This window comes from Condylura cristata, unplaced genomic scaffold (assembly GCF_000260355.1).
Source record: "Condylura cristata isolate star-nosed mole 26May11 unplaced genomic scaffold, ConCri1.0 scaffold00017, whole genome shotgun sequence".
Classification (NCBI taxonomy): Eukaryota; Metazoa; Chordata; class Mammalia; order Eulipotyphla; family Talpidae; genus Condylura; species Condylura cristata.
The window spans coordinates 21,774,324-21,800,417 of record NW_004567118.1 but is presented as its reverse complement, the minus strand read 5'-3'; the positions used below and the strand labels follow the sequence as shown (position 1 = coordinate 21,800,417).

The 26,094-nt window shown below is 55.8% G+C and overlaps 1 protein-coding gene across 1 annotated transcript in view; it reads right to left on the bottom strand.

Annotated features, from left to right (window-relative positions):
- Nucleotides 1-748: 748 nt before the first annotated feature.
- Nucleotides 749-26,094, bottom strand: part of MYO15A (myosin XVA) — a 46,183-nt gene continuing 20,837 nt past the window's right edge. The window contains exons 25-65 of the mRNA XM_004684534.2: nucleotides 25,359-25,412; nucleotides 25,179-25,260; nucleotides 24,966-25,096; nucleotides 24,400-24,495; nucleotides 23,236-23,471; nucleotides 22,434-22,615; nucleotides 22,062-22,134; nucleotides 21,679-21,870; nucleotides 21,276-21,436; nucleotides 21,067-21,161; nucleotides 20,569-20,689; nucleotides 20,357-20,424; nucleotides 20,206-20,283; nucleotides 19,871-20,051; nucleotides 19,641-19,773; nucleotides 19,319-19,424; nucleotides 19,116-19,188; nucleotides 17,958-18,076; nucleotides 17,627-17,686; nucleotides 17,094-17,169; nucleotides 16,653-16,768; nucleotides 16,446-16,564; nucleotides 15,743-15,884; nucleotides 15,003-15,114; nucleotides 14,842-14,916; nucleotides 14,266-14,444; nucleotides 13,573-13,688; nucleotides 13,241-13,313; nucleotides 12,904-12,976; nucleotides 12,571-12,644; nucleotides 12,266-12,348; nucleotides 10,776-10,906; nucleotides 9,473-9,567; nucleotides 9,177-9,254; nucleotides 8,696-8,792; nucleotides 7,265-7,425; nucleotides 6,122-6,255; nucleotides 3,956-4,089; nucleotides 3,498-3,631; nucleotides 2,112-2,252; nucleotides 749-1,187 (exon numbers count right to left, since the gene is read on the bottom strand). Of these exons, the coding sequence (XP_004684591.1) occupies nucleotides 1,086-1,187; nucleotides 2,112-2,252; nucleotides 3,498-3,631; nucleotides 3,956-4,089; nucleotides 6,122-6,255; nucleotides 7,265-7,425; nucleotides 8,696-8,792; nucleotides 9,177-9,254; nucleotides 9,473-9,567; nucleotides 10,776-10,906; nucleotides 12,266-12,348; nucleotides 12,571-12,644; nucleotides 12,904-12,976; nucleotides 13,241-13,313; nucleotides 13,573-13,688; nucleotides 14,266-14,444; nucleotides 14,842-14,916; nucleotides 15,003-15,114; nucleotides 15,743-15,884; nucleotides 16,446-16,564; nucleotides 16,653-16,768; nucleotides 17,094-17,169; nucleotides 17,627-17,686; nucleotides 17,958-18,076; nucleotides 19,116-19,188; nucleotides 19,319-19,424; nucleotides 19,641-19,773; nucleotides 19,871-20,051; nucleotides 20,206-20,283; nucleotides 20,357-20,424; nucleotides 20,569-20,689; nucleotides 21,067-21,161; nucleotides 21,276-21,436; nucleotides 21,679-21,870; nucleotides 22,062-22,134; nucleotides 22,434-22,615; nucleotides 23,236-23,471; nucleotides 24,400-24,495; nucleotides 24,966-25,096; nucleotides 25,179-25,260; nucleotides 25,359-25,412 (4,686 nt within the window). The 3' untranslated portion in view covers nucleotides 749-1,085. The remainder of the gene's footprint in view (nucleotides 1,188-2,111; nucleotides 2,253-3,497; nucleotides 3,632-3,955; nucleotides 4,090-6,121; nucleotides 6,256-7,264; nucleotides 7,426-8,695; nucleotides 8,793-9,176; nucleotides 9,255-9,472; nucleotides 9,568-10,775; nucleotides 10,907-12,265; nucleotides 12,349-12,570; nucleotides 12,645-12,903; nucleotides 12,977-13,240; nucleotides 13,314-13,572; nucleotides 13,689-14,265; nucleotides 14,445-14,841; nucleotides 14,917-15,002; nucleotides 15,115-15,742; nucleotides 15,885-16,445; nucleotides 16,565-16,652; nucleotides 16,769-17,093; nucleotides 17,170-17,626; nucleotides 17,687-17,957; nucleotides 18,077-19,115; nucleotides 19,189-19,318; nucleotides 19,425-19,640; nucleotides 19,774-19,870; nucleotides 20,052-20,205; nucleotides 20,284-20,356; nucleotides 20,425-20,568; nucleotides 20,690-21,066; nucleotides 21,162-21,275; nucleotides 21,437-21,678; nucleotides 21,871-22,061; nucleotides 22,135-22,433; nucleotides 22,616-23,235; nucleotides 23,472-24,399; nucleotides 24,496-24,965; nucleotides 25,097-25,178; nucleotides 25,261-25,358; nucleotides 25,413-26,094) is intronic.

The following is a 26,094-nucleotide window of genomic DNA, read 5'->3' as shown; positions in this document are numbered from 1 at the left end:
AGCTCTAGCCTAGTTCACATTAGACACTTAACAGGTATTGAATGAGTAAATAAAACCTTCTGACACCGTAGATCCAGTCAGTTATGTCCCCACTTACCTACCCAGCCTCCCACTTCCAAGCCTAGCGCCTCATTCCCCAAGTTCCTCAGAGCACCCATACTTTCCCTCAACATTCATCTATTCTTTCATTCTTGCAACAAGTGTTTTAAAGTGCCTGTTCAGTGTTAGGCATTTTCCTAGGCTCTAGGAGGGATAGCAAGGAAAAAATATTTTCTTTACTTGGAATGTTCATTCCCTTTCCCTCCACCTATTCTTAGCAAACTCCTACTTACTCTTTAAAACCCAACCCCAAAGTCTCATTCTTTGGGAAAGCCTTTCCCAGACTTCTCCCTCCCTGAGCCCTTATATGAAACTTCTCTTTTCCCTTCATTATCTTGCTTTTAAATCTAGGGTGCCTCATTCAGTGAAAGCACCTGGGGTTGGGACTACCCAAGAAGTGCAGAAGTGGGAACAGGGTTCTGCAGGGTTAGGTAAGGACAGATACCTCTGTTGGAAGCTCAGTACTTGGACAGTGAGTCAGGAGAACAACTGGGCTTCCAATTCCTGCCTCTTCCCTCAGGCTTGTTTTCCAGTTACTCAGCAACTCCATGGAAGAATGGCTGCCAGGCACGCCTTTTATTTGCACAGAAATGACCAAGGGTCATGAATTCAAGCTGAGTGGGGGAACAGGGAGAGGAGAGGATGCCCCTGAGGTGGTATGTGGAGGAATGCAATGTGGGTAGGAGCAGATTTGAGCATCAGTTATGCAGGCTGCTGGCAGAGGCTGCCTCACTGCAGGTGGGAGTCAGGAGCGGGGCCTGCAATGGATCCATGGCAGGAGGCCCTACCGGCCAGCCTGTGCAGGTTCTTCCTGCCATCCAACCCAAGTCTGCACACTGATGCCATCCAACTTTGGGTTGATTCTTGGAGGTACTCTGGGTTGTTCCTCCAGTATCCTCTTGGTCTCCCCCAAAGAAACCCAGTAATGCCCCTGGAACTGACAGTGCAGATTCTGACAGAGGGCAACTAGATTGCTGGGAACTGGATCAGAGCAAGGTGATCTCACTGGGGGGCAGCGTGAGGCGCTTCTCACGAGCACTGAGTAGGTTCTCCACGTGCACAGCCACCACGCGGCACAACTCCAGGCCCTGCAGGAGAGAGAGTGCAAGTCCATGCTCATCCGGTACTTCCCCAGCTCTCCCCTTGGGGTGAGACAGATTGGGAGAGAGGCTGGCCAGCCTCCACTGAGGCATTCGCAGGCCCCACCTTTCCCAGGTCCCTGGAGAAGTATGGGATGCTGGGAGGAGGAATACTGGGGTACAGGCTGGAAGGGGTAAGCAAGCAGATCAGGCGCCTCCTAAACATCCAGCCGGTTTTACTGCAGGGGAACTGTGTCTGGGGCCAGCTACCACAGCTCTCTGAGCCTCAGTGGCCTCATTTGTAAAATCTCAATGTAACACTGGTGAGGATTCCATGAAATTTTATTGCTTGGAAATCTTTAGATTTGAAAAATAATAGGCCAGTCAATAAATGGTAACAATTTCTGCTTATGTGTTGCCATGGTTACTACCTGGCACTCAGTCCTGAATAAGCTATAACCCAGCCTCTGGCTCCCATGTGCAGTGAGGCAACAGGTCAGAGTCCAAAAGCCACTTGCCCCAAACCTCATAGCTGGTAGGTGTTGGTGACCTGAAGCCAGGTGGTAGGAGACTCAAGACACACACTGAAGTACCCCTTATTAAGATTTAGCTGTCTCTGCCCCAACTTTCCATGGCTCCCTAGTACTCTCAGGAAAAAGCCCCAGATTCTTAGCTTCTTCTGACATTCAAGGACCTTCATGACTTCCCCTCCCTTGGCCATGTATGTCTCCCTTGCCCACAATTCCACCACTAAGATGCTTTGATGGAAGACCACCCTGGTCACCCATAGTTCTGTGCAGTGTTGGGCTTGTCCCCTGAACTAGGCTGGATGCTTTCTGGGGCACAACAAGAACCTGACCCATTTTGGAGCCCAGTGAATGAAATGAGGGAAACGGGCTGAGTGGCAAGGCCTAGGTGTCAGGTGGGGCTCACCTGCTCCAGCTGCAGCTGCATGGTACGCTGGGTGGCCACATCCCCCAGTGCAATCTCCACATAGGGATAGCTGGAACTAGCCGTGGGCCGCTGGGTTTGTGTCGACTGGATCTCCTTCAGGGGGAACTTCACCATTAGCTCCTGTGGGTGGAAAGAGGGGCAGAGAAGCTTGTGGTGGGATAGCCTCATGCACCCTTACCCCTCCCCTGCACATCAGGTCTGTAGGAGACAACAGCTTGGTTTGAGTACCAGTTCCCCAGCCTGCTGTATGACCTGGATGGTTGCTTTACCTCTCTGGACCTCAGTATCTTTACTTGTGAGGTTGATTCAACAAACGCTGACGCATATATCTGCAGCGTGCCAGGTACCGTTCTCAGTGCTTGGGATGCAGGAGTGAGGTAGATGCCAGCGATGCCCTGACCTTACGTCAAAGCTGCTTCTCGTGAGCACTATACCCTTGCACAGGGGCTTGCTTTCTAGTCCAGGAGCAAACTCAAACCACATGCTCGGGCAGCCTGAGCAATGAGTTGATACCTCAGTTGATGGAATGGAGCATGCTCTCTTGATCAGGACCCCTGAAGGGGTCCCCCAGGGGTGTGCTCCCTGCTGTCTCCCAGGCTTCCCAGTTCCCCCAGCAGTAATTTGCTTGATAAAAACCCTTCCCAAGGTGTGCCTCCAGGATGTGGGAGATGTCTCTTCTGGGTCTCACATCTTAATCCAATATTTCCTAGAACTGCCTCCAAATAAACTACTTGCTCTGGAATCCTCATCTAAGGTCTATTTCTAGGGGCAAAAAATAAGTAAGTAAGGGGGTAACAAGTCCTATGTTTTATGAACGGAATTATGTTCTCCCTAACTTCATAAACTGAATTGCTAGCCTTTAGAATGAAGACATACCTTCAAAGAATTGATAAAATTAAAATGATACCATTAGGTCTCGTTGCATCTCACTGGTGTTCGGACAGGAATGTACACACACACAAAAAGGTGATAGGACACAAAAAGGTGGCCATCTCCAAGCTAAGGAGAGAGGCCTCGGAGGAAACCACCCCTCCAGCCACCTTAAGACTGTGGACCCCAGGATGTGAGAAACACATTTTTTTGCTGAAGCCCTCTAATCTGTGGTATTTGGTTACAGCAGCCCAAGCTGACTAATATGCTTTTGAGTGCTTAGTACAGGATACACACATCAGCTCACATGAGTTCTACGGAAGGAATCCTAATTTTCCCTTTTCCCAGACGAAACAGTGAGGCTCCGAGTGGGGGAGACTTACTCAAGGTCATACGAGGGATAAGCAGTGATGCCAGGTCTCCATGGCTGGAAACCTCAGCGCTCGGAGTGGGGGTGGTGACCAAGAGAGCGGGTGTCAGACTGAATCCACTTACATGGGTCTCGGTGCTGAGAAAGTTGAGCCCATTAAGGTTAACAGCAAGGATACAAGGGGCTGGCACCGCCATGCTGCTGCAGCTCTGGACAAAGAAGAAGGAGGAGCCGAACATGGGGAAGGCACTGAGGAGGCCTGGGAGGAGGAAGGACACAGTCACGATAGGGCACTCTGGTGAGGACAGCCACAGTCTTCCCTGCCTGCAAGCCCTCCCTCTGGGTCTCCTCCATCCCTGCTCACAGTGCTTCCCCTGCACTTCCAGTCCTCTCTGTTCAGGGCTACCCAAAGTCTAGGTAGCGCCTCTGAAAATTTTAGAGGTGTTTTCTCTAGGTAGATGCTCAGCTTGGCTAGCACCAAAAATAACCTGTATGCAAAGAAAACCACCTCCATTCCCAGCCTCCAGACTATACTGAGCATAGTCCCAGAATTCTCCCCAGCGCTCTAATCCCCAACTCTTACCTAGAAACTGTGCACGTGCCTGGTGGGGGCTGAGCGCCTGTGTCTGCTGCCGGTGCTGGCTGACCAGGTTGAGCCAGGCTGAGCCGGCCACAGTGTAGTAGAGCTGGGCTGGAATGTATTCCTGGACCTCCCGCCTGTGTGTGTGGGGGAAAGCAGTCCTGAGCAAAAATGCTCTGGGCCTGTATGGCGGGTGCTAAACACAACAGACATGACCTCCACAGCCCCCTGGGAGACTCAATGCCACAGCGTGCGGGCAGGTGGAGGTGGGGTGTAAAGTGCTCGGTGGTCCCTTAGGACAGCAGGTGCTCAGTAGATGCTGGCCTGGATCACTAGGTCCCAGTCTGAAGATGAGGGAACCAAAGAAGTTCACCCAGGTCACACAGTGACTCTCATGGGGGAAAGTGAGACTTGAACCCTAGGGATATTTGTCTCTTGCAGCCCTGCCCACCCTGGACGAGAAGTACTTGGGTGGAGAAGCAACCACTAGCAGGTGGTGAAAACATGGTGGGCAGAGAAGTGTTAGGTTCTAGGGCGAGCACCCCACTCCAGGGCCATCAACACTCCCAGTCCTTTCTACCAGATGCTGGCTTCCTGCATTTTAGAACATTTGAATCATATCAACGGCGCGCCAACCCCCTTGCAGCCCGGACTGGGGAAGGGTTGAGAGAATTCAGGCGACACGCTGGTCACCAGGACACTTCCAGGCAATACTTTTCCTTCTTTGCACTGCTGGGGTAAGAATCTGGCTTCTGGGCCTACTTCCCCAGGTTTGGGCCCCAGGTCTTCCAGTCAGGTAAGCCACATAAGTATACAAGGGGGAACTAAATGTGGTTGGGAAGGTTAGCTGAGATAGTGTGTGCAAAGAGCCTTGTAAAACTCAGTGATTTGTTTCTGTGCAGCAGTGAGGCTTACCTTTATGTGCTTTCTATACTTTTCACTTAAAATTACAAAATACAGAGAACTTAACATATTGAGACCCTACTGCATTATGGGAACTAGCACATACACTGTACCTACATCGTCTTATTATTTACACCAGGGGTTCTCAAAATGTGGTCGAGAGTGGAAGGAGGTCAATGCCACCTCCAGGCTGACATCCACATATTTTCCTCCCCCCTCCCCCCCGCCTCTGCTCCCACAAGGAGCTTTCCCAGGGGCTGTGTGACAAGTGAGATCCCAACAGACTGGCTGTGGAAGAGGAGCTGAGTATGTTGCTGCCTTCTATTAAGCCAGATGGTAAAGAAAGATTGACAAAATGTGGAACATTGCCATTCTTCTCACTAAAGTTGGGGAGGAAGTGTTTTATAAGTTATTTAACATGTAATGAATTTATTTTTCAATGAATTAAGATCAATATTTTTAGTTGTTTCTTGGTTCTAATTTTAAATAGGGTAAATCAACTGGTAGATATGACCCACATAAACACAAGCTCTTTGGAGTCCTAGTTTTAAAACAGTAAAACAGTCCTAAGATCAAAAGTCTGAGAATGACTTTGAGAACATCAGTTTAAAAGCTGCCTGGGGCCCCCCTGTCAGTGCAGGGGTGAAAGACGCAGCACTACCAGCAGCCACTGCAGCACGAGTTCAATCCCCAGCCAGGGAACTGACCCACATTGCACGGCAGCCCTCTTCTGTCTCACCTGCTACTCCCCTCAGCAGGGTATTTCAGTAGATCACCTGTTCTGCTCCCCACTCTGTCTCTTGTCTCCCCCCCTGCACCTCTAGCCTAGCTCTTGTATGCATAAAAAAATAAATCTTTTTAATAAAAAGTAAAAGCTGCCTAACATCTCAGAATTTATTTAAAGAATTCCCTATTGATGGATATTGAGGCTGCTGTTGGAGGTGACACCGCAGTGAATGTTTCTGTGGCCAAATTTTCCACATAGCCACGTGTATTTCCCAGACTACAGGTATGTGTGCACTAAAAGTCTTTTTTTGTCTGTGTTAAATTTGTTCTGAGTTATTACTACCAGACAGAAGGAACCTGTCATGGAAGGAGGTGGGGTCCCAGCTCATATGAAGAGTTAGAGGACTTCAGCCCCAAGCCAGGGCAGCCCCTCCGCGAGAGAGCCCTGCTGGTACAAGAGGGAGGTATGGGGGCCTGGGATGGCCAGCTCTGAGGAGCTCCAGGGTTGGGGGCTGGGCTGGTAGGTGGGCAGGGACTCACACACTGGGCAGGTAGAAGTGGTCCTTGGCCCGGTGCTGCAGCGAAGCTAGCTTGGATACCTGCTGCAGCTGCTGTTCACTGGGCCGGTGGGCCGGGACGCTGCTGAAGAGCCCCTTCAAGTAGTCAGGGAGGACCTGTAGGGAGGCACACCCATGAGGGGTTACAGCGAATGCACTTGGGCATATACACATCATTTTAAAGGCTGCTGTTCCAATTACTTCGGGGGGGTGGGGGGGATAGTCCATTACTTTCCTGGTTTTTGGAAAATGGTGACAGATAAGTGGGAGTGAGCTGTGAGGACTGTAACCTTGAAGCCCACATGGGAGTTCTTACAGTGACCTGGGAAGACCAGGGAATCCAAACTGCAATATGCAGAAGTAGCCACTAGGCCAGGGTTTCTGAAAACTGAGCATACAGCAGAGTCACTAACAGGCTACTGGGCTGCACCCCAGACTGATTCACCAGATCTGGGGCAGGACATGCTTCTGTCCACAGGTCACACCTGGGTTAGCACCATGCCAGCCTGCAGGGTTACAGGTTAACAGCGACACCATGCGGCCACTAAAATAAAGTGCCTCTTTTGCGCTGGGTCTTGCTGAAGCTTTGGCACCAATTCCACAAAGATAGGCACTGTCTGTGCAAGCACTCCCACAAATGTTAGCACAGGAAGGGAGGACAAGATTTTGCACACTCCAGGGTCCTGATTTAGAGAATGTCAAATTCTCAAGGGGGAATAGCAGGCAAAAATAACAATGACAGCCAAAGCCCGCTCTAGCCTTTGTGTGTGGAGCAAGCCAAGTGCCCTGAGGAAGAGGGAATCAAGAAAAAAGGGGAAGTCACAGGCAGCTTCATGGAAGAAGCACTTTGTTAGGGGTGGCCTTGCAGAAAAGGACTTAGAGAAGCAGGAAGGACCAACTCGATGGGGGAGGGGGGCGGTGTCACGGCATACACAAAGGTCAGGTAGAAAGGGTGACATTATTTGACTGCTCTGAGGAAACCATGCTGGGGCACAGAGGCATCTAGAAATGTCATTGGGGTGTGAATCACAAAGCTCTCAAACACCAAGGCCATAGAGTCTGATCTCACAGACCCTTGGGGCACCTGGAAGGCTCTAGAGCAACAGAATGGCCCACTGGTGCTGACCTGATTGTAGTGCATGGTCACATACAGCTCGTTCTCAAACTTGAGTGGTTGGTCCCAGAGCACACGCCGGAACCAGAGCATGTAGCCACCATCCACCTGCTCCATCTCTGAGGCCACGTCTAGGATGTAGGCGCGGCGGCTGAGTGGGCACACGTGCTGGCCTGCAGAGAGCGGAGGCAGCTGGGTGCGTACATGAGGGCAACACGTACACCTGTGCAGACACCTGGGTCAGGCACCACCTGGGGCAAGCCCTCCCGGCTCTGGGACGAGTGTCCTCCGCACAGGAAGACATGTCTGTGGAACAGGATGCCCCATGTTTACTGCAGTGTTGATCACCACGAAGGCAGTATGAGGCGGAGGAAATCTTAGGAGACAAGAGAGGAGTCAAGGGTGGTTCGTGGAAGAAACAGGCAACACGGTGATTCTCCAAAAGGTTTCTGAGCAGCATGCCTAGGTCTCCTGGGTTGTGCTCAGAGAAAGACCAGCTTCCTGACAGAGAGGGTTGGGCAAGGAGAAAAGCAATGGACTTCAGTCATGAGACAGTTGGTACCTTTTCAGAACTCCTTCAGGAGAGACCTTGCTGGGTCCCAGACAGGACGTCGTAGGACTCAGGCATGGCAGTGAGTGGGTCTGAACCGTGAGAGAGGCTTATGGTTTTCTTTCTTAACATGTGGGCTCCTCACCCCACACTATCAGTAAAATTTTACCAAAGAGAGAGACTTATGATGATCTAATTTAGAATCTTGAAGCCAGATTGCTTGGGTTCAAATCCCAACTACACGATCATGGGTAAGTCCCTTTGAATAATGACCTCTTCCCCAAAAGACATGCACATCCTAATTCCCAGAAACCGAGAACATCTTCCTTTATCGTAAGAGGGACTCAGCAAGTGTGTTTAAGCTAAGGGCCTTAAAAGGGGGAGCCTGGGTTATCCAGGGGACCCTAATATGATCACCAGGGTCTCCGCCTCATAGGGTAGTTGTGGAGATGACAGGATTAAATGCTTTGACCAGTGCCAGGGACAGAGTGTCTGCTCATAAATGTTGGTTACCGGGACCCTTTTGTTATTGCTGTCCCCTCCCCCACAGTCTGGACTTGGAGGACACAGTTGAGGACCTGGCCTGAGGTTCAAGTCCAGGGCTGAGGCAGCAGTGGGGAGAGCTGGTGGCAGGCCAGGAGCTGACCAGCTAGCAGGAGACAAGACCATGGTTTAGAGTGGGAAGGCGAAGGTTTTGGATTCTAGAAGCCTGAGATAGAAGAAAGAATGACCTGAAGAGACCTGGCGGAGACAGGTGGACTCAGGGTTGGGCAGTACAACACACAGAGGTCCTTCCTCGTGGGGGTCCGAGGGCTTCCTGGAGGGAGCTTACCTGGCTTAAAAACCTGGTGGTGGACATGAGCCTCATATGCTGGGTCCTCCTGTTCACTCACCTCGATTGGTGACCACAAAGATGACATACTCATTGAAGGCCTCGGGGCGTGTCAGGGCCATCTCAGCACAAATCTCTTCCACCACATCCAGGGCCACCTCAGGGGAGGGAAGAGTCTGTGTGAGCTGGCCGCCCAGCCTCTGGCCTCCAGGCCTAACAGGCTAGGCTCAGAGTTCCTCAGGCCTTCAGTCCAGAGGCAAAGGATCCCTGGGGTCTCTGAACATGAGAAGGAGCACAGTTTCTGGTGTCCAAGACAACCAGGTTCAGATTCTGCCTTTGTCTCTCGCTTGTAGTATGACCCTGAGCCAGAGTTGTTACCTTGCCAAGCTTCAGCCTGCCCTTCTAAAAAATAAGTCCTACCATATGGGGTTGTATGAAAGCGTGGGAAGGGCTCCTCTTGGGGAGCCCACCCAGGAGTCTGGGGTCTCCCTGTCCATGTCCCTGACCCTATCCCTGCCTGCCAGAGATGTCCCCTTACTTACAGTGCATGTTTTGATTTTGAGATGGCGCTCCAGACCTCCAGGAAGAAGAAAGAGCTGCCTCTTGGAACTGCGGCCCGCCTAGGGGTGGGGAGATGAGAGCGTCCTGGGGTCTGGGCTCACCATTGTCTCCAGCCATGAGGGTGCCCACGTCATGAAGTGCCAGTAGGCATATGCAGCAGCACGTACACACCTGGGCCTGCCAGGACCGCCTGCACGTCTCTGGGCAGGCAGTACACGTGAGAGGGTCCTGGGAAGGCTCATGTCTCCCCCTCACCCCCACTGTGCCCAACACTCACCAACATGGCCCGAAGCTCCATGCTGCTGGGGAGCGCCAGACGGCCACCAAAGCGGAACGTTTTCTGCAGGTTCTGCTCACAGGCCTTGGCGATCCCTGCAGAGACGGGGAGACGTGGCCTTGCTCAGGACAGGCAGTGGAAGGAGGGGCTCCTCTCGCCACCAGCCATGAGTGGGGTAAGTATTTACTCTCCCACTGGGCAAATGAGATCAGAGAGGGGCAGTGACTTGCCCAAGGTCAAGCACTGGAATCTAAGAGCTGCATTCAAACCCATAGCCCATGTGGCTAAGGACTCTTGTCTCACTCATGGTCTTTTGGCTACTTATGAGTGCTAGAAATATCTGCTGCCTTGAGCTGCTGACTTGGGGGGCTGCATGGCTATGTGGGGCAGCTCTGCTTCTGGCAGCTGGGACCCCTTGCCACCCTCCCTTCCCCCTGGGACTGCACTGGCTAATCCCAGTGCAGACAGCTAGGCAAGGGCAGCCAAGACCCTGGAGGAGGGGACAGCAGCACCATCAGGGCCCCGAAGACTGATGCTTAAGGGGGAGATACTATGCCCCCCGCAGAGGGAGAATCACTGGATAAGCAGTGCCCTCCCCGTCCTGGGAAAAGGGTAGAGTCAAGAGTTTTAGGGCACATTCTGCTGCCTTCATGGAGCTGGGAACTCTTCTCTGGGAGGCTGGGTCTGTTCACCTATGTCCAGGAATGTTTGTTAAGTGAGTCAAAAAGAAGGCTCAGGAGCAGAGGGTGAGGCTCCCTTTCTTCATGGTAACACAGGGCACTAGCCTCTTTCTTAGAGGACTCAGGGCAGCTATGGAAACACAGGTAAGGATGCAGTTCATAAGTGACCCCTTTTCTCCATTTTCCAGGAGGTTAAAGGCCGAGACCCTGCCCTAACTTTGGGCCTGCCCCTGCCCAGGCCCACTCACAATCCTTGTAGATTCCCAAAGACTAAGGAAGCAGAGACTCACCCTAGCACCTGCCTGGCCTTTGCCCAGCTCCTTCTCCTCTCTCCTCACCTGACACATATTCCCACCTCTGAGCCTTTGTGCCCACCTCTCTGCTCTACCAGAAATCCCTCCCATGTGTTCACCACCCAGGCTAGTACCTCTGCCAGGAAGCTTTCCCTGATGTGTCTGCCCCATCACATCAGACAACCCACATCAGCATCTGAAGGGCCTCCATGCATATTGGGGGAGTGAGTTTTTATTAATAAACATTATCTGTTTTCCTTTGCTGACCACCCAGCCAGTCCCCACACAGATGGGCTCTCAGCCCTGGGTCCCCACTCACTGGCCCCTCACCCTGGAAGGGCAGGCCTGGAGTCTTGCTCACATCTTGGAGGAAGCGAGTCAGGTGTGGCTGGAGGACCTCAGAGCAGCTGTGGTAGGCAGCCACGATGTACAGCAGCCTCCAGCCTCGCTGGCAGCTGTCCCTGTGAGGACATGCGGTGGGGGAGGGCACAGCACGTGACCACATTGCCACGCCAGGAGTCTCCTGGGGTCAGGCTGGAGGCCTGGCTCTCAGGCAGCTTCACCTTCTGAGGATGCTTCTCTGCCCAAAGAGAGCAGGGCAGGTGGCTGAAAGCCGCACAGAAGACACGTTCTCTCCGGGAAGCCGGGGGGAGGTAGGGAAGGAAGGGGATGATGCCCTGCCGTGTCCAACACGCCCCAGGAAACAAGCCTATGGGTACAGTCTCTCCAGGGAGGTTTCTGGGCTTCTGGGCGGAGGTCCTTGAAGGAGAGCAAGGGGAACCCTGCTAGGGCTGCCCAGAAAAGCAACCCGTAAAGATCGGGGTGGGACCAATGGCTCTAAAATCCCTGGCGGCATGGAAGAGGGACAGCAGATGGGGTCAGGGCCTGGCAGCAACACGAGCAGCACCCCGTGTCTGATCCTACATAAAACAGTCACTCGTCTTCACTCTGTACTAGGTGTGAGGGCTTCATCTGTGGGACCTCTGGGGTCTGGCGACAGCGCGTGGGCTTCCTTTTGGAAACAGCTCACCACTCCTTGGGTCTCTGTGGTTTGGAAATGGGCAGGGGAGCCAAATCCTGCCAGGCAGAACACTGCAGTCCCTGCCCACAGTGATTGCGGTGGAGGCCAATTAGAGTTCAGCCTCCCTTTGGTTATGGGGGTAGGTTTGATGGTAATAATGGGGCCCGGGGGTCTGGCCAATCAGAGCTCTGTATCCTACAGCCACTAAGGTTGGTGGTTGGTTCAGAGATAGGTCTATTGGATCAGGGATGGAAATGTCACCACGTCAGGTCAGTAAGACTGGATCCAGCAGTTTCTGCAGCAAATATTGGGCCGACCTGGCTTCCCCTGGGATTGCTGAGCTGGGCAGTTTCCCCAGAGGCACTATCTTGCCAGTCTATGGGCGATGTTGCTTGAGAGTGTTGTCTCCACAAAGGAAAGCAGAGCCAGGCATGAAGATACCCCATTTCCTAGCGACATCTGGCTGTGACCTGGATTCTTCAGTTCCCTGATTCTCTCTTGCTTAAACTGCCTCGCACTGGGCTTCGGTCAGATGCAACTAAGAATCTGGACTTCCACATGATCACTGCCATTTTACACATGAGGAAAGCAAAGCTCAGAAAGCGGAAATGTCTTGTTCCAAACTAAGCAATTCCAATTTCCTGTGCTCTGTCTACTGAGTGAGGAAGAGGATGAGGGAAAGGGAATCCGGAAGGGGGTCGCTGTGGGGATGGGGGGAGACAGCTGGTTTGTCCTAGAGCCTGCACAGTGTGGTGGGAAGAAGAGGAAGCGAGCAGAGGTAAAGACCCAGCTCACTTACTGCTTGGTGCTGGTGTTGTCCGTGATCTGCTTTACAACTTGACAGTAACACTCATCCCGCATGACCTCGTGGTCTCCACACAGCTGAAGAAGGACCGGCCAGGTCACATGCCAAGGCCATGCCAGGGCCCATGCCACATACCAGGCGCATAAACACAGGAGAAGGATCTGATGTCCCTTCCCTACTCCCCTCCCCACCAATGGAATATACTCCTCTTGGGCTTCCCACCCAGTCTCCTAGAATAGGTGGGGAAATTGAGCCTGGGTGCAGGCACGAGACCATCTGGCAAGGCCAGCTGAACTGACCTTCAGTAGAGCACAAAGCACATCCAGTTCGCTCTGGCCCTTCAGCGGGGCGTCTCCCATGAACCTCATCACCGCTGTAGGGAAGACTTGTCCCACTCAGCCTCCCAGGCCCCCAGCTACCCACCCACTCCAGGGTACCCCAGAGGTGGGCCCCCCTCTAGTATCCTGTAGCCAAGTTCCTTTGGGGATTCCTCTTCTCTGGAAGGGGCCCCATGTCTGAACGAGAGGGAGGGGAAGAATAGGAGGACCCAAGGCGTGCTGACTGGGGCTCACACAGTGCTCGACACCCCCCACCTCAGCTTCGGGGCCCTGGCTGCGGCCCCACCCCCAAACCTAGGAACATGTCTGTGGCCATCTTGTTGAGGCTGAGGTCACTGAGCTCGATGAGTGATTCCTGTAGTGGGGTCTGTGGGGGGGGGGGAGGGTAGTGTCACGAAGTGGAGACAGCAGAGCAGAGGGCTGCATTGTGCTTCCTGTCTTATACAGGAGGGTGACATTGCATAAAGGGAGGCGGGCCCAACCCTGAGGATAGGTGTTCCTCTCAGCACCCCCTCAGGGTGTTGAGAGTTTCAGGGTTCCACTAGAGACCAGACTACTTGCCAAAGGGGCCTGCTGGGGCTCTTGCAACCTCATTTTATAAATGTGGAACCTGAGGCCTGGGCTTGGATACCTTAGTGAAGCAAAGCATGTCCTCCAAGGTTCTGGACTCCCGGCCCTCCTTGGATTTCAGCCTGAGGCCATCCCTGCAACAGGTTGTGGTGGGGCATTACTAAACCTCTAAGCCTTTGGCTACACCCTTTTCCCACACAGGGACGGTGTTGATCAAAATTCAACCAAGCAGGACGGTTTCCAAAAGCTGAGGCTGCAGATGGCCCTTTCCCACAGGTGGTGTCTCTCGCCCCCACCCACGGGACTCCCAGACTGACCGCCTGCAGCTCGGACAGCAGCAAACAAGCCTAGAACCCTCCACAGCATGAGAATGAAGGTGTTTCAGCCACTCACTGGGGTCTCTTCTGAGGGTCTCGGAAATACTTCTGGGCAAACTCGAGCATTGTGTGTGGTGGGAGAGCCAGGCTGCCCTCCCCATGGTCAGCTGAGCCAGCCCTGACAGGGGGACCCTGCAGCAGGGTCAGAGATAGGGAGTCACATCCACTCTGCCACATCCCATCCCGGCTGAAGTTGACTTCAAGCCACCCTGGAAGGGGTTATGCCTCCCACCACCTGGACCCGCCCACTCTGCTGGCCACGCCCACAATCGTGGCAGATAACCCCCACACACACACTTGGCCACGCCACCAAAGCCACTGTCCCTGCCAGCGGACAGCCTCCCTAGCTGTCTTGCTGATCTGCCCCTTCATCTAACCTAGGCTGGTTTCATTCTACATCTTCATCTAACCTAGGCTGGTTTCATTCTACATCTTCATCTAACCTAGGCTGGTTTCATTCTACCCCCCCCCCACCCTACACCAGGACATCTTCATCTACTGGAAATCCCGCTCCTTTTGCTGGGTACAACCTGACCCCTACTCTTCCTGTCCATTTGCCACATCTCTCATCTCTGGGTCACACAGATCCTCCTATTCCAGAACTGGACACATGTTGGCCGACCTCGCTGCCATTCACCCCCAGAGTCAGGCTGACGCCTTGCCCTAGCCCTGCCCCACCCCAGCTCAGCTCCATCCTTGCCTGTCTCACCTCCCTCCTGCGGCCCACCTCCCGTGCAGCGGCGGTGGAGGCCACAGCGGCGGCCACTGCAGCTGCCCGGCCCCGGCCTGGCTCTGCTGGCAGCTGGAGAAAGTCAGGGGCAGCTGCAGGCTGCACCAAGTCTGAAGGGAAGCGGCCCACGCGTCCATGGATGGTCCCGAACCTCCAGCCTGGGGGACAGGAAAGGGGTCTAGGCAAATAGAAGGGCGTTGTCTCGGGGGGCCCTCGGTGTCTTCTTGACTCCTCCCCGGGCTCTGTACGGGAGGCACGCCATGGAGACTATTTACAGCTGAGGAAGCAGAGACTCGGGGAAGGGAAGGCTTTCCTCTGCAGGACGTAGAGCAGAAAACAGGCTTATGGTCTCAGAGAGAGACCTGGATCACAAACATGGAAACACTAATGCCTATAGAGACTCTGTCAGATAAGCAGGCAGAGGCCTGGGCCAATGGCCACTAGGCCACACCCTTTGGGGCATCTGCAGTGTGAGTGCAAGAAACCTGGACAGGCCATATTGGAGTTTCTAGGTTTGGAGCACTGGAGGCTCGACGGGGCGTCAGGGGTACCCACCAAAGTCGGGGCCTCTACGCCGCAGCTCCTCCAGGTACACGACCTTCTTTCGGACAACACAGCCAGCGCTGTAGCCTGAAGAACAGGTTTACGGCAGCACCTGTCAGAGAGTCTGCGGCGCCCAGCCTTCCCCTCCACCCCCACCGCTCCGTGCTGCTGACCCATTCGAGGTGGCTCCAGGGGCTGCAGGTGAATGATGTCACCCTTGTGGAAGGCCAGCAGCGCTGGGTCCTCAGGCAGGAAGTTCCTCACAGCGACCACATAGTCCGAGTCCTGGGCCAGCCAGGGTGAGGGCTGTAGTCCCACCCCCTCCTCCCAGCAGCTGGGGTTCTCCCCCCCTACTTCTACCTCCCCAACTCCTTACTCATCAGGGAAAGCGGCCCAAGGCCGAAGGGGAAGGATATTCCAGGTAGGTGGCAGAGAGGACTCGCTGTTAACCTGAGGGCTGCCCATTCTGGAGAGTGGGTGGGAGGTGGGCACTGAGCTGGACAACGGCTGGCAGCGTGGGCATTGCAAGAAAGTGAGAGATGCCACTGCTGGGTGCCCAGGGGAGGCGCTGTGGCTCCCCAGTGAGGGCGTTGGTAAAGGTTCTTATATCCTTATTAATTTTTGCGCAACATAAGATTTCTCCTCTCATGTGTGGTCTCCATAGTTCTCCGACCACTAAAGTGCCCATCGTCCATCACCATAGTCCCTCGTGCTCTCTCCTGATACATTGAAAAAGGCGGAAAGGGCGTCCCAGGTGTAAGGTCCAGCAAAGGCCCAAGGCCACAGTCTGACACGGCCAAGACACACACATGCACTTCCCAGGCAGGCACGGCTGGGGTATATATGGGCTGGGAGAGGCCTGATCTTGGGATCTTAGTTCCTGGTGGGGGGCGTCTGTGAGAGGACCCCTAACCTTCTTCAGCTCCAAGATGAAGTCATCCACCAGGGTCTTGACCTGGTGAGCGCGGGCTGAGAAGAGGATGACTTTCTCGTTGGCCAGGTTGAACTCCAGCATGTTCTGGGAGGGGATGGTCACAAACAGGATATCGGCAAAGCTGGAGGGTGAGAAGGTGGCATGAAAGCAGGACTCCGTGGCCAGAGGACGCCTCCCCACTGCCCTGTGCCTCCTCTGGCTACTCCAGCTCCACGCCGCCATGCCCTGTGGAACCCATGGACTTCGCAGCTTCCCCTCTTCAAACCTGCCTGTTTGGCTGACACCCTAGTTTCCCCTCTCCACCGCTTTATTTATCTTGCACCCTAGATTTTGCCCACACAAATATCTCTTTCACCTCCTGACCGACTTCTCTATTTTTTAAAGCAAGGAGCTTTCACCTAACCAGTGATTGAGGCACTCAAGTGAATGCAGGGCCGGGTGAGGTTCGTGTGGCAGGATGGCACCTTGTCACATGCACCCTGGCTGTGTGGCCTGAGAGAAGCGACGTCTGCCCCTGAGCCTCACTTTCCTTCTCTCTGCAATAGGCTTGATTAAAGGGCTAAGCATAGAATCCCACAGCGTGGGTGCCTGGTAACTGACCGTGGAGCCAGTGAAGAAATGCTGATACCGGTCTGTGCCCCAGCCCTCCAGACAGCCCCACGCCCGTCTGCCTGCCTCTCACCTGTATGCACGAAGTACCCGCAGCTGCCCGCTGGCCTCCCGGCTGCCTTTGACCATCCGCAGGAGTTTGATGCCCGTGTGGGACACAGCTAGGATCTGCACGCCAGTGCCCACGCTGCCCTGGGCCAAGGACAAAGGACACGGGAGGGTTTTCCTGCCTCATCCCTGAAGGCCTGAGGTGGGCAGAGGCTAGGTAGGGGGTTCTCACCGTGGCGGGGAAGAGGCGGGAAAAGTAGATCTCCCAGCTGTCACGTGCAGTGCTGACCACAGCCCGCTTCACACTCTCTGTCACCAGGGGCCGCTGTGGGTCCATCTGGTTCTGGGCTAAGAGATGCCCAGGGTCAGGTCAGGACCTTCGTCCCTCTCCCTGCTAACCCACACTGCAGGCAGGGGGCTGGACCCTGGGGCCGCTGTGCTAGCAGGGTCCATCCCAGGTAGCTGCTATCCAGAGATGGGATGGCCGGGGCCACAACCTGCGGCCTGACAGAGGCCAGAAGCACAGTAAGGCTGGGCGGTGTCTGGGAGGTAAATGGGGCTGGGCACATCAGCCCCTCCGGTGCCCTCTAGGAAAGGGCTGGATGAGGCCCTAGGTAGCTGCCCCATCACAGTGGGTGTCCCAGGGTGCCCGGTCACCCTCCCCTTGCAGTACCAAACAGAGCCTTCATCGTAAGCCTCTCCTCCTCAGAGATGCGCAGGCAGGCCTCGGACAGCGTGTCATGCAGGATCTGTGGGAACGAGCCGTGCTGGGGTGGCAGCGCCTAGAGTACCCCAACCGGGAATCCAGGCTAGACTGCTCTAGGGTAAGTGGGAATGTGGGGGGATCCCACCGATGCAGTAGAGGGGCCGTCTGTGTGAATCAGACACCCCTTAGAAAATCGTCTCCTTTCGCTACACCCCAGCAATCTGTGCTGCCCTTCCCATGCCCCGGTTTCCTCGTCTCATGGGGCTTGGGTCTGACCTCGGGATTCTGTCCAGCTCAGACAAACTGAGTCAGGTTAGCTCAAACTGTGGGCTTGCTGACCCTGTCCATGGGAGTCGGGGATTCAGGAGACTTGCTTCCCATCCTCACTGTGGTCAAGGACCCCACATCTAAGCATGCAGGGGCAGAATCTGCAGACCACTAGTCTATGTGCCTGTTGCTCTGCTGAGTACACTGAGGTAAAGGGGAAGAGAGGACCTCACCTGCCGGAACAGGAGGTCCAGCTGCACGGGGTGGCTGTAGCTATCTTTGGGGTAAAACACCTGTGGGGTTGGGGCTTTTGTGAGCACCTCCAGACAGCCCCCTCACCTTGCTTCACACCCAGTCTTGCGAGATACAGTTCCACTCACCGTCATTCCCTGACTTTGAAACCCAGTTCAGCAGCTTCCCCCCCCCCCCCCCCCCCCCCCCCCCCCCCCCCCCCCCCCCCCCCCCCCCCCCCCCCACACACACACACACTGAGCTCTCCTGACCTCTCCACCCACCTCCGGAGTCCCTCTGCTCCCTTTGAGCCCCTCCCCTGGCTCCAGGCACCTCTTTGCGCAGGAAGATCCGCCAGGGGGCGTCCTGGTAGCCGTAGAAGTTGGGGTTGAGACGGTGCAGCTGTGTCTGCACGGGTTCCTCTGCAGGCTCCAGTGACCTCGAAGGCAGCTCTGGGGAGCACAGATGGTAGGGGGAGGTCGCAGGGGAGAGATAGGGCTGGTGAGGGAGGGAACTAGGGGGTGTCCTTTTGCAGGGAGGGGGCTGGGCACAGAGGTATCCCACACTCTGGGTGTAGACACCTGCCCTTGCAGGCGCACACACACACTCACTCACACGGTCCTTCCTTTCACTCGAAACACATCCAGAGCACCTAGCAGCTGCAGGCCATCCTGGGGCCGGGGCTGCCGCTGCGGACAGGCCAGGTCAGCCAATCCCCTGGAGTTTAAAGGCAGCTTAGAAATGGCAGAGCTTAGTGCTAGATGCGGGGCTGGACATAAAATCATGTGATGTAGAAAGTCTGGGGGTTAGTCTAGGAGGCCTCTCTGAGGAGCTGGCATTTGAGCTGAGTCCTAACAGGAAGGGATCAGGCATGCAAGGATCCTCTTAGGAAGAGCACTCTAGGCCAAGGAAATGAGAAGTATAAGGGGCTTGAGGCAGGAGGGCCTCCGTGTGACCCAGGAACAGTGAGGAAGAATATGTCAGGGGAGAAGAATGAGAGATGAGGGAGCAGGTCAGTCAAGGCCTCACAGGCCACAGTGGGGAGTCTGGAGCCTGTTGGAGGAGCCACTGCCGTTTTTATCAGGGACGTGCTATAAACCAGTTTACATATAGCAAGATCACTGTGGTTGCTGTGAGGCTGCGGGGACCGAGGTTATGGCTCCACCTATGATGCCAGGAGGCTGGGTGTAGCTTCCTGACCTGACACTTGCAAATTGTGTGACCCACGCAAGTCACTTAACGTCTCTGTATCTGTTTCCCGTTGGATCATGAAAGTACAGATGGTGCCGCCTTGAAGGGCTTCAGTGGGGATTTAGTGATGACAGGCCAGGGCTGGCCTGAAATCAGTGTTAGGTAAATGCTGATAAAAGTACCCATGTCTACACAGTGTGTCCACCAGCGCTCAGAGACACATATCTATGGGGCCCGGGTGCAGACTAAAACCCCCTGGACAGCTGTCCTTCTGCCCCTCCCTCCCTCCTGTTCCCGCACCTGGAGTGGGCCCCATCGACGGCTTCGATGCACTGGTCACTGGCTTCACCAGGGCCACAGTCTCTCGGGGCGCCTGTTCACACCCAAAAGAGGACGCTCAGGGGGTAGAAGTGGGTCCCTGGGAGGGGCAGGCTGTTTCTGAGGCTCCCAGACGTCCCCTCTGTCTTCCGTCCTGCCTGGGCCAGCCTGACTCTGCCGCTCACCTGCATGCCAGGTGCTGCTGCCAGATGGCTCATCTGCCCCTTCAGGATCATCAGGGCCTCCTCGTGGGGGTCTGGCCGCTTCACGAACACCCTCCCGCCATCCTTCCTGGTGGGTTAGATACTTAATCTCTTCTTCACAAGTCCCTACAATAGTGACCTTCTTCCTCCCACCTCCCCCCGTCTTTATACATGAGAACCCCGCATGACTCCAAGACTGGCCTGAGCTCACAGGTAGAGAGCAGCAGTCTGGGCCCCCATCTGCCTGAGGGGCTCATCCCGACTGTGGGAGGGAGGCGGGAGGCCTGCTGGGGGCAGAGCTGACCTGAAGGCCTCCGGCCGGCCTCCCCGGGGTGGCTGCTGACACTGCCTCACAATGTTCTTGATCTGCTGTGTGGGCTGTGGGAAGTGCTCGGAGTTGAGCGTGGAGTAACGGACCAGCTCTGGGGAGGGTGCAGCTGTGGGCAACGGGGGGACAGGGTCAGGCCACGGTGGCCACGAACACACTCCTAGTCCCATTCGGGGAAGTCCCTTAGGCTTGGATAGGACACTCACTGATCTCTGGAGAAGTCCTGTTCTGAGTGAGAATGGGGGCAGCCACGGGCTTGATGAGGGGCTTTGGGGCCTTGGCCAGAGGGGCTGGGGTCAGGGGCTTTGGGGTCGAGCGCAGGAGTACAGGTTTGGCTGGGGGTCCAGTGCCTACAAACTTCGGTCGTGCTTCTGGCGCCAGAGGCTTCTGTGGAGAGCAGGGTATAAGTGGGGCGTCCTGGCACATACCAGCCTGCTCCCAGGAACGACATCTGGTCAGACGGGCCATGAGGCTCCGGGTTCAGAGAGGTACCACAATGTCCTGGAGCAGCAGAGGGCTCACATGGGTGGGCCAAGCTCACCTCTGGGGACGAGGGTATTGGGGTGGGGCTCAGAGGCTGCTGCTGGAGTGCCATGGCCTGCAGGGTCATCTCCCGGGCCTGGGGAGAGGTGGCAGTGGTGACCAGGCTGGCCCAAGCTAAGACCCCTCCCCACAGGCCCTCTCGCACTCACCAGCAGCACAGCCTGTTTGTGGATGAAGGCTTGCTGCAGAGCCAACGTGGAAGCATCCAGGCCTGGGACTGGAGGAAGGATTGGGGTCCAGAGGAGTGGGAGATGGGGAAATCCCTCCTCCTCTGCCGGGAGGTGGGGGCAGAGGGGTATGCCGACCCACCCAAACCTCGACCCCCACCTTCCCTCTCCCTGCAGCCAGGGAAGGCACTGACTTGGTTTTGGCTTTGGCTCTGGGGGCCTCTTGGGGATATCTTCAGTGCTGCCTCTGCCACCTCCACCAGGTTGGCCTCCCCCTTTCATGCGGTAGGCAATGGCTGTTGGCTTCTCCAGGTCCTGGGGCAGCAGGTGGCTCAAGTGACTGCCTCAATGCCGTACTCCCCAAGTTCCAAGGTAACGGGTACCTGACACCTGCCTCCTCCTCCCCCTTCACCTCGGTAAATGCCTGCTGTGTGCTCAGCCTCTGCCCACACAACATCTCCACCAGCTCTCAGGGTTGTGGTTGAGAGTTCCCACCATCTCCCCACCCACAGAGACATAAAGAAGGGCTATGTCCTGCATGAGGCTACTCATGATGCCATCGAGGGATGCCTGGGAACTCCCACGATATATGCAGGGTATCTGAAGGGGTCTTTTAAAGTCTGGGGCAGTGTCTCCCACCCCCACCCCAGCTAGAGGATCTTGGTGGCCACAGGGGTGGGTCCCATTCCTACCGCATCCCCATAGGACAGCACGGGGTCAAAGAGGCTGTCCAGGTAGCAGTCCAGTCCTTTCTGGGGCACAGCAGGCTCTCCAAGGCCTTCGGAGGCTGGTGGGGGATTGTGGGGAACATAAGAGTGAATTTCTTTTCTCCTAGTGATCTCCATCCCACATGGCCCCCAAGCTCCCTCCCCACCAGAGACAGCAGCCACTGCTGTTTGACCTTGGTGGATAGCTGTCCCTCTCTGGGCCTCAGTGTCCCCATTTGTACCATCTTCATTGTGGCTGCAATACCCATCGGAGTCAGGCACTTTGGGGGCATGCCCCTGGGTCTGGGTCCTCGTGGGCGTGTCCTCATCTGAGTCCCAGCTGTTCCAAAACACCCTGTGGGGAAAGGGAACATGCAGAAACTGACCCCCAGAAAGACCCACCACTCCCCTAGAAACACTCCCCCCCCCCATTCACCTTTGTGCTCTGGAACTGGGCAAACCCCTTTGAAAGGAAGGGCCCTTTGGTGAGCTCTACCTCCTTGAGAACTTGAAGATTAAGTTCAGAACTCAGCTGGGAGGGGGAGAACTTCTGGCTGGGAGAGGTGGTTGCTATGAGGGGCCCAGGTAGCCACCTACGCTTTGGGGCCTCCCCTGCCGGCCATGGGCCCTTCTGAACCCACAATGAAGTAGGACTTCTGTCGCGGGAAGTCTCTGAGCAGCTCTAGGTCTGACACCAGGTCCAGCACGTAGTCATGGCCTGCCAGCTCTGCCCACTGCATCCCGTTCTTCATGGCCACTGTCCAGCCACGCCAGCCATCTATCAGCCCCCTGGTGACAGCATGCACAGGGGGGAAATGAGGGAGCCAACAGGTGACACCTAAGAAGCCCTGGGATGTGAGTCAGTCCCCTAGCATGGCCACAGGGGGCCCTACAGGACCTTTAGGGAGACCTGGCCACCCGCCCCTCCCTGTTAACCAGGTGCATGATGGTACGGTGGAAGGGGCATTCCAGGAGCCCACCTGTGCCTCAAAATGTCTCCAGCCACCTCTTCGCCTGTACTCCAGGAGTGCACCGGGCAGGAGAACTGGTCACCTGGGTGGCAGCAGATGCTGGCTGAGCCCACGTGTGTTCATGGTTCAGCCTTGCTGCTTCATGCTTTTTGGCTTCCCCAGTCTCATCCTGCATCCTCCACTGGCTGGATCTCCTCCCCCTTCCCAGGCCAAGCCCCATTATCACATTCTGGTCTCTTTCCCGGGCATACCCAGTGGGGTCCTCCCCAGCACCAGAACTGCCCTGGCTTCTCCTGACCCTGTGCATACGATGGCCTGTGGGCTCCAGGTGCCGGTGCCCGCGGGAGGGAGGGAAGACTGGGAAAGGAGAAGGCAGCTTACCTGTGAAGCAGCCTATATCCAGGGCCATGCCGGCCTTCTCCTGGGTTGCTATCCACTCGAGTTGTGTTGGGGGGAAGGTGCGGGCAGCCCCAGAGCCCTGCACCTGGGCTCGGCCCATGGCCTGCATGAGGCGGTGTTGACACACAGCCTGGAAACCGTTCTGCCCATAATCAGACACAAACCTGATGGGTGGGAATTGAGCTTGGGTGAGGAGGGTGCTGAGGCTAGACCAGGGTTGGGGGTTCTAAGGCCAGACTGAGGGTAGCTGCCGTTAGCTAGCCCAGGTCTCTAAGGCGAGGCTGAAAGGTCCTGGATGAGCTCAGATGCTTGCCGACGACTATACTCACATAGCACTTACTGCACGCCTGTCTCTGTTCTAAGCTCTTAACTTTCACACCGGCCTACGAGTAGCTATTCTTATTATCCCCATTTTATAGGTGAGGAAACAGATTCAGAGAGGTGAAGTAACTCGTCCGAGGTCATCCTGTGGCCGAGCTGGGGTTTAATCCAACTAAGCTCCTAATCACCTCACTCTACCCCTATCCCATAAGCGGTCAAAGCCTCTTTCCCACATTCACTACATCCTGGGCTTGCCACCCCGAGTTCCCGAGGCCCGTCATGTGGCCTCTCTGACTCTCCTCTGCACTGAAGGCCTGCCCTGCTTCCTGACTCTGCGCCCAGCAGAGCTGGAGAACAGTCCCTGGACGGCCCCCACACAGAGCCTCCGAGCACAGCCACCCCTTTCTGCCCAGTGTGTCCCTGCGTCAGAGTCCACACACCACACCCCGCTGGTCCCACTCACTTGAGCAGATACTTGTTGAGGCGAGAGGAAGGTGCAAAGCCACCGAGGCAGGCAGCCAGCAAAAGCCAGCCCCTCTCGGCATTGTGGGCACTGGGGTTGCGCCACACCTGGTTGGCCAGCTGTGCCAGGATCTCATCCCGCAGTTCGGGCACCGCCAGGCCCTTCTGCACGATGTAGTTCCCGAAGACGTTCTCCTGGGCACCGCGCAGCTGGGGGTCGCCCATGAACCGCAGGATCTGGGCCACAAACAGACTCTCCTGGGCCTCCCCGAAAGTTGTTCTTGCTGGGTGCGTGCCCCAACACACACCCCCGCCCATACGAAGGTCGCATTACAATATACTTGCCATAACCTGCCCTAAGTGACCCTCCAGTTCACCCCAACTATGGGGAAAAGTCAAGATCCAAAGAGCTGCAGTGCCCGTGCGTGTCTACACCTCACTCAGGCCTAATGCTCCTCACAGCCCTGGTCTCCAGCTGCCCCTCACCTCTGGAGCCATCCAGGCCCCAAATGGCTCTTTTTAACATTCCTACCTGACCACATCCCTCCCATGGAAGCACCTTCTCTGGCTCCCTAGGGCCCTTGGGATGAAATCAAGCCTGGGTCTGTCAGTCAAGTCTTGGGGCCGTCTTGCTTTTTCCCTTCTCTGTTTTGACCACAGCAACTTCCTCGCCTCTCTGTGCCTTCCCCGCTCTCCCTGCCCGACAGATTCTTCCTCCTTCCACTCTAGCTCAAACGCCCCCTTCCCCAGGAAGCCGTTCTGTCCTTGATCAGAGCTGGATTAGAGACCCTGTCTGGCCTTCCAGCCTCTGTGCCTTCCTCTGTCTGTGCTGGTAATCACTGGTCAGGTCTGCTCTGCCTTCCTCCTCAGACTGGGATATCCTCAAGGGGAGGACCAGATCTACCTTGGGGTTCTTGGGAAGCTCCAGAGAGCTCCTGAGCAGCCTTTCCTCCAAGATGACAGCTAAAGAAAGGCGTCCAAACCCAGCCCCGGAACAGAGACGAGGCCATACTTCCCTCATAGTTGCTCACTGACAGGAGCAGCTCTTCCGCAGAGGAGGCCTGGACTTATAGTTTGGGCTAGTGGGGTGTCCAGGCGGGCAGGGTGAAGGGCCACAAGCTCTGGCCTCGGGGGCAGTGACCATCAGTCCTAAGGTGAACCATACCAGCTTGAAGATGCTCAATGCTTCCAAGTGGCACTCCACTGGCAGCCGTGTGAGGGGTGACCTCAGGGGCACTGTCAGCATCCCAAAGGCAGGTTCCTAGGGGCACAGGGCAGCCACATGTGGTCAGGGCCTGGGCTGACAGGCCTCTGGGTCCATGCTCTGCCTGTGAAACGAGGGCTTCTGTCCCATATGTATGGGGAGGGAAGCAGGCTGAGAGTGGCCTGACCCCGGCCCTCAAGCAGCAAGTAGCAGAGATGGCCTGAGCCCGGCCTGGGTGGGAAATGAGAGCAGCAGTGATGCACTGAAGCTCCACTGGCTGGTACATTTCTGAAATGTTTCCAGACGGGTTGGCAAAAAGTCACTTCCTGAGCCAAAGGTGCTCCATGGCTTGGGCCCCCAAAAGACTCTCCTGTTATTGCAGTCCCTTGGGGCCCCCAGACTGCCCATATTTCAGCAATGCATTCCCATTGAGCATGGCCAGGAGCCTGTCCAGGCCTAAGAACAGTGTCAGTTCTAACTGGTCAGTGCCTACGGGCCAGGACACTTAGATGTATGTCAGCCTTTACCTGGAAGTGGCACCGAATAAACTTGGCCATGGGGTAGTTGTTGATGTCTAAGGGAAGTGTGACACGGGACTCAGCCTGCAGCCGGGGCGTCCGCACAGGGGCCACTTGGGACCCACAGGTCGGTCTGTGGCCTGTGGAGAGAGGTGGGCATACAATGTCCGGTTCCCTTGCCCCCCAGTGCCGTGCCTACAGAACTATCCAGTGCCGACCTACCTGCCACTGCTTGTAAGAGCCCAGCCAGCTCAGCAGGCACCTCAAGGTGTCCCACAGCTACCACCTCCCGCTTGCTCAGCTCCTGCAAGGGTAAGGCCTGGTGAGGGGGCAGGCCTGTGACAACCCCCACCTGTCAGCCTCCCTGCCTGTCCCCTTCCTGCCACCCAGGCCCACACCCACCTCCTGCTCCCGTAGCCGTGCCTCCTCCACCCGGAGCCTCCGCTCTGCCCTCAGCTGCAGGGGAGCAATGGTGACGGAGGAGAATGCGGGCAGAGGTGACAACAGGCCAGAGAAGCAAGGGGGTCAACTTGCCTGTTTTCTGGAGGCCATTACCTCATCTCAGAGATGGGGAAGGACAGGCAGGGGCATGGCTGACAAGGCAGGGAGGGGAAGGGAGAAGAGCAAGGAGAAGAGGCAAAAGGTGGAAGAAGTCATACTTTGGAGAAAGAGAGATGCACAGCAGGATTTCTGGGAAGAAACTGAGAGGCAGGATAGGACTTCCCCACCCCCCACCCTCCGAGTTGGTCCAAAAAGCCAGAGAGTCATTCAACGCTTTGTAGACTATAGCTGTCTCTCTGGAGGTTGTTTATACAACAATGGGCAATGACTGGCATCAAGGTAAGAGAAAAACCATGTTCAGTGTTGTTCAGATGGCCACATTAGAATTGTGCCTAATTACTGAAGGCCCCGTTGTGAACCCTGCACCACACCCAACCTTTCACTCACTACACCTCATCTGGCCTTCTCCATGACCTAAGGGGCCACTGGGGACAGCGAGGTTAGAGAGGAACCAAGATCACGCAGCTAGTGAGAGGCAGAACAGGGATTCAAATCTAAACCTTCTGGGCTCTCCTTGGGGGCGCAGCACTATGAAAGCTACTCAAAGCCACTGCAACATGAGTTCGATCCCTGCCAG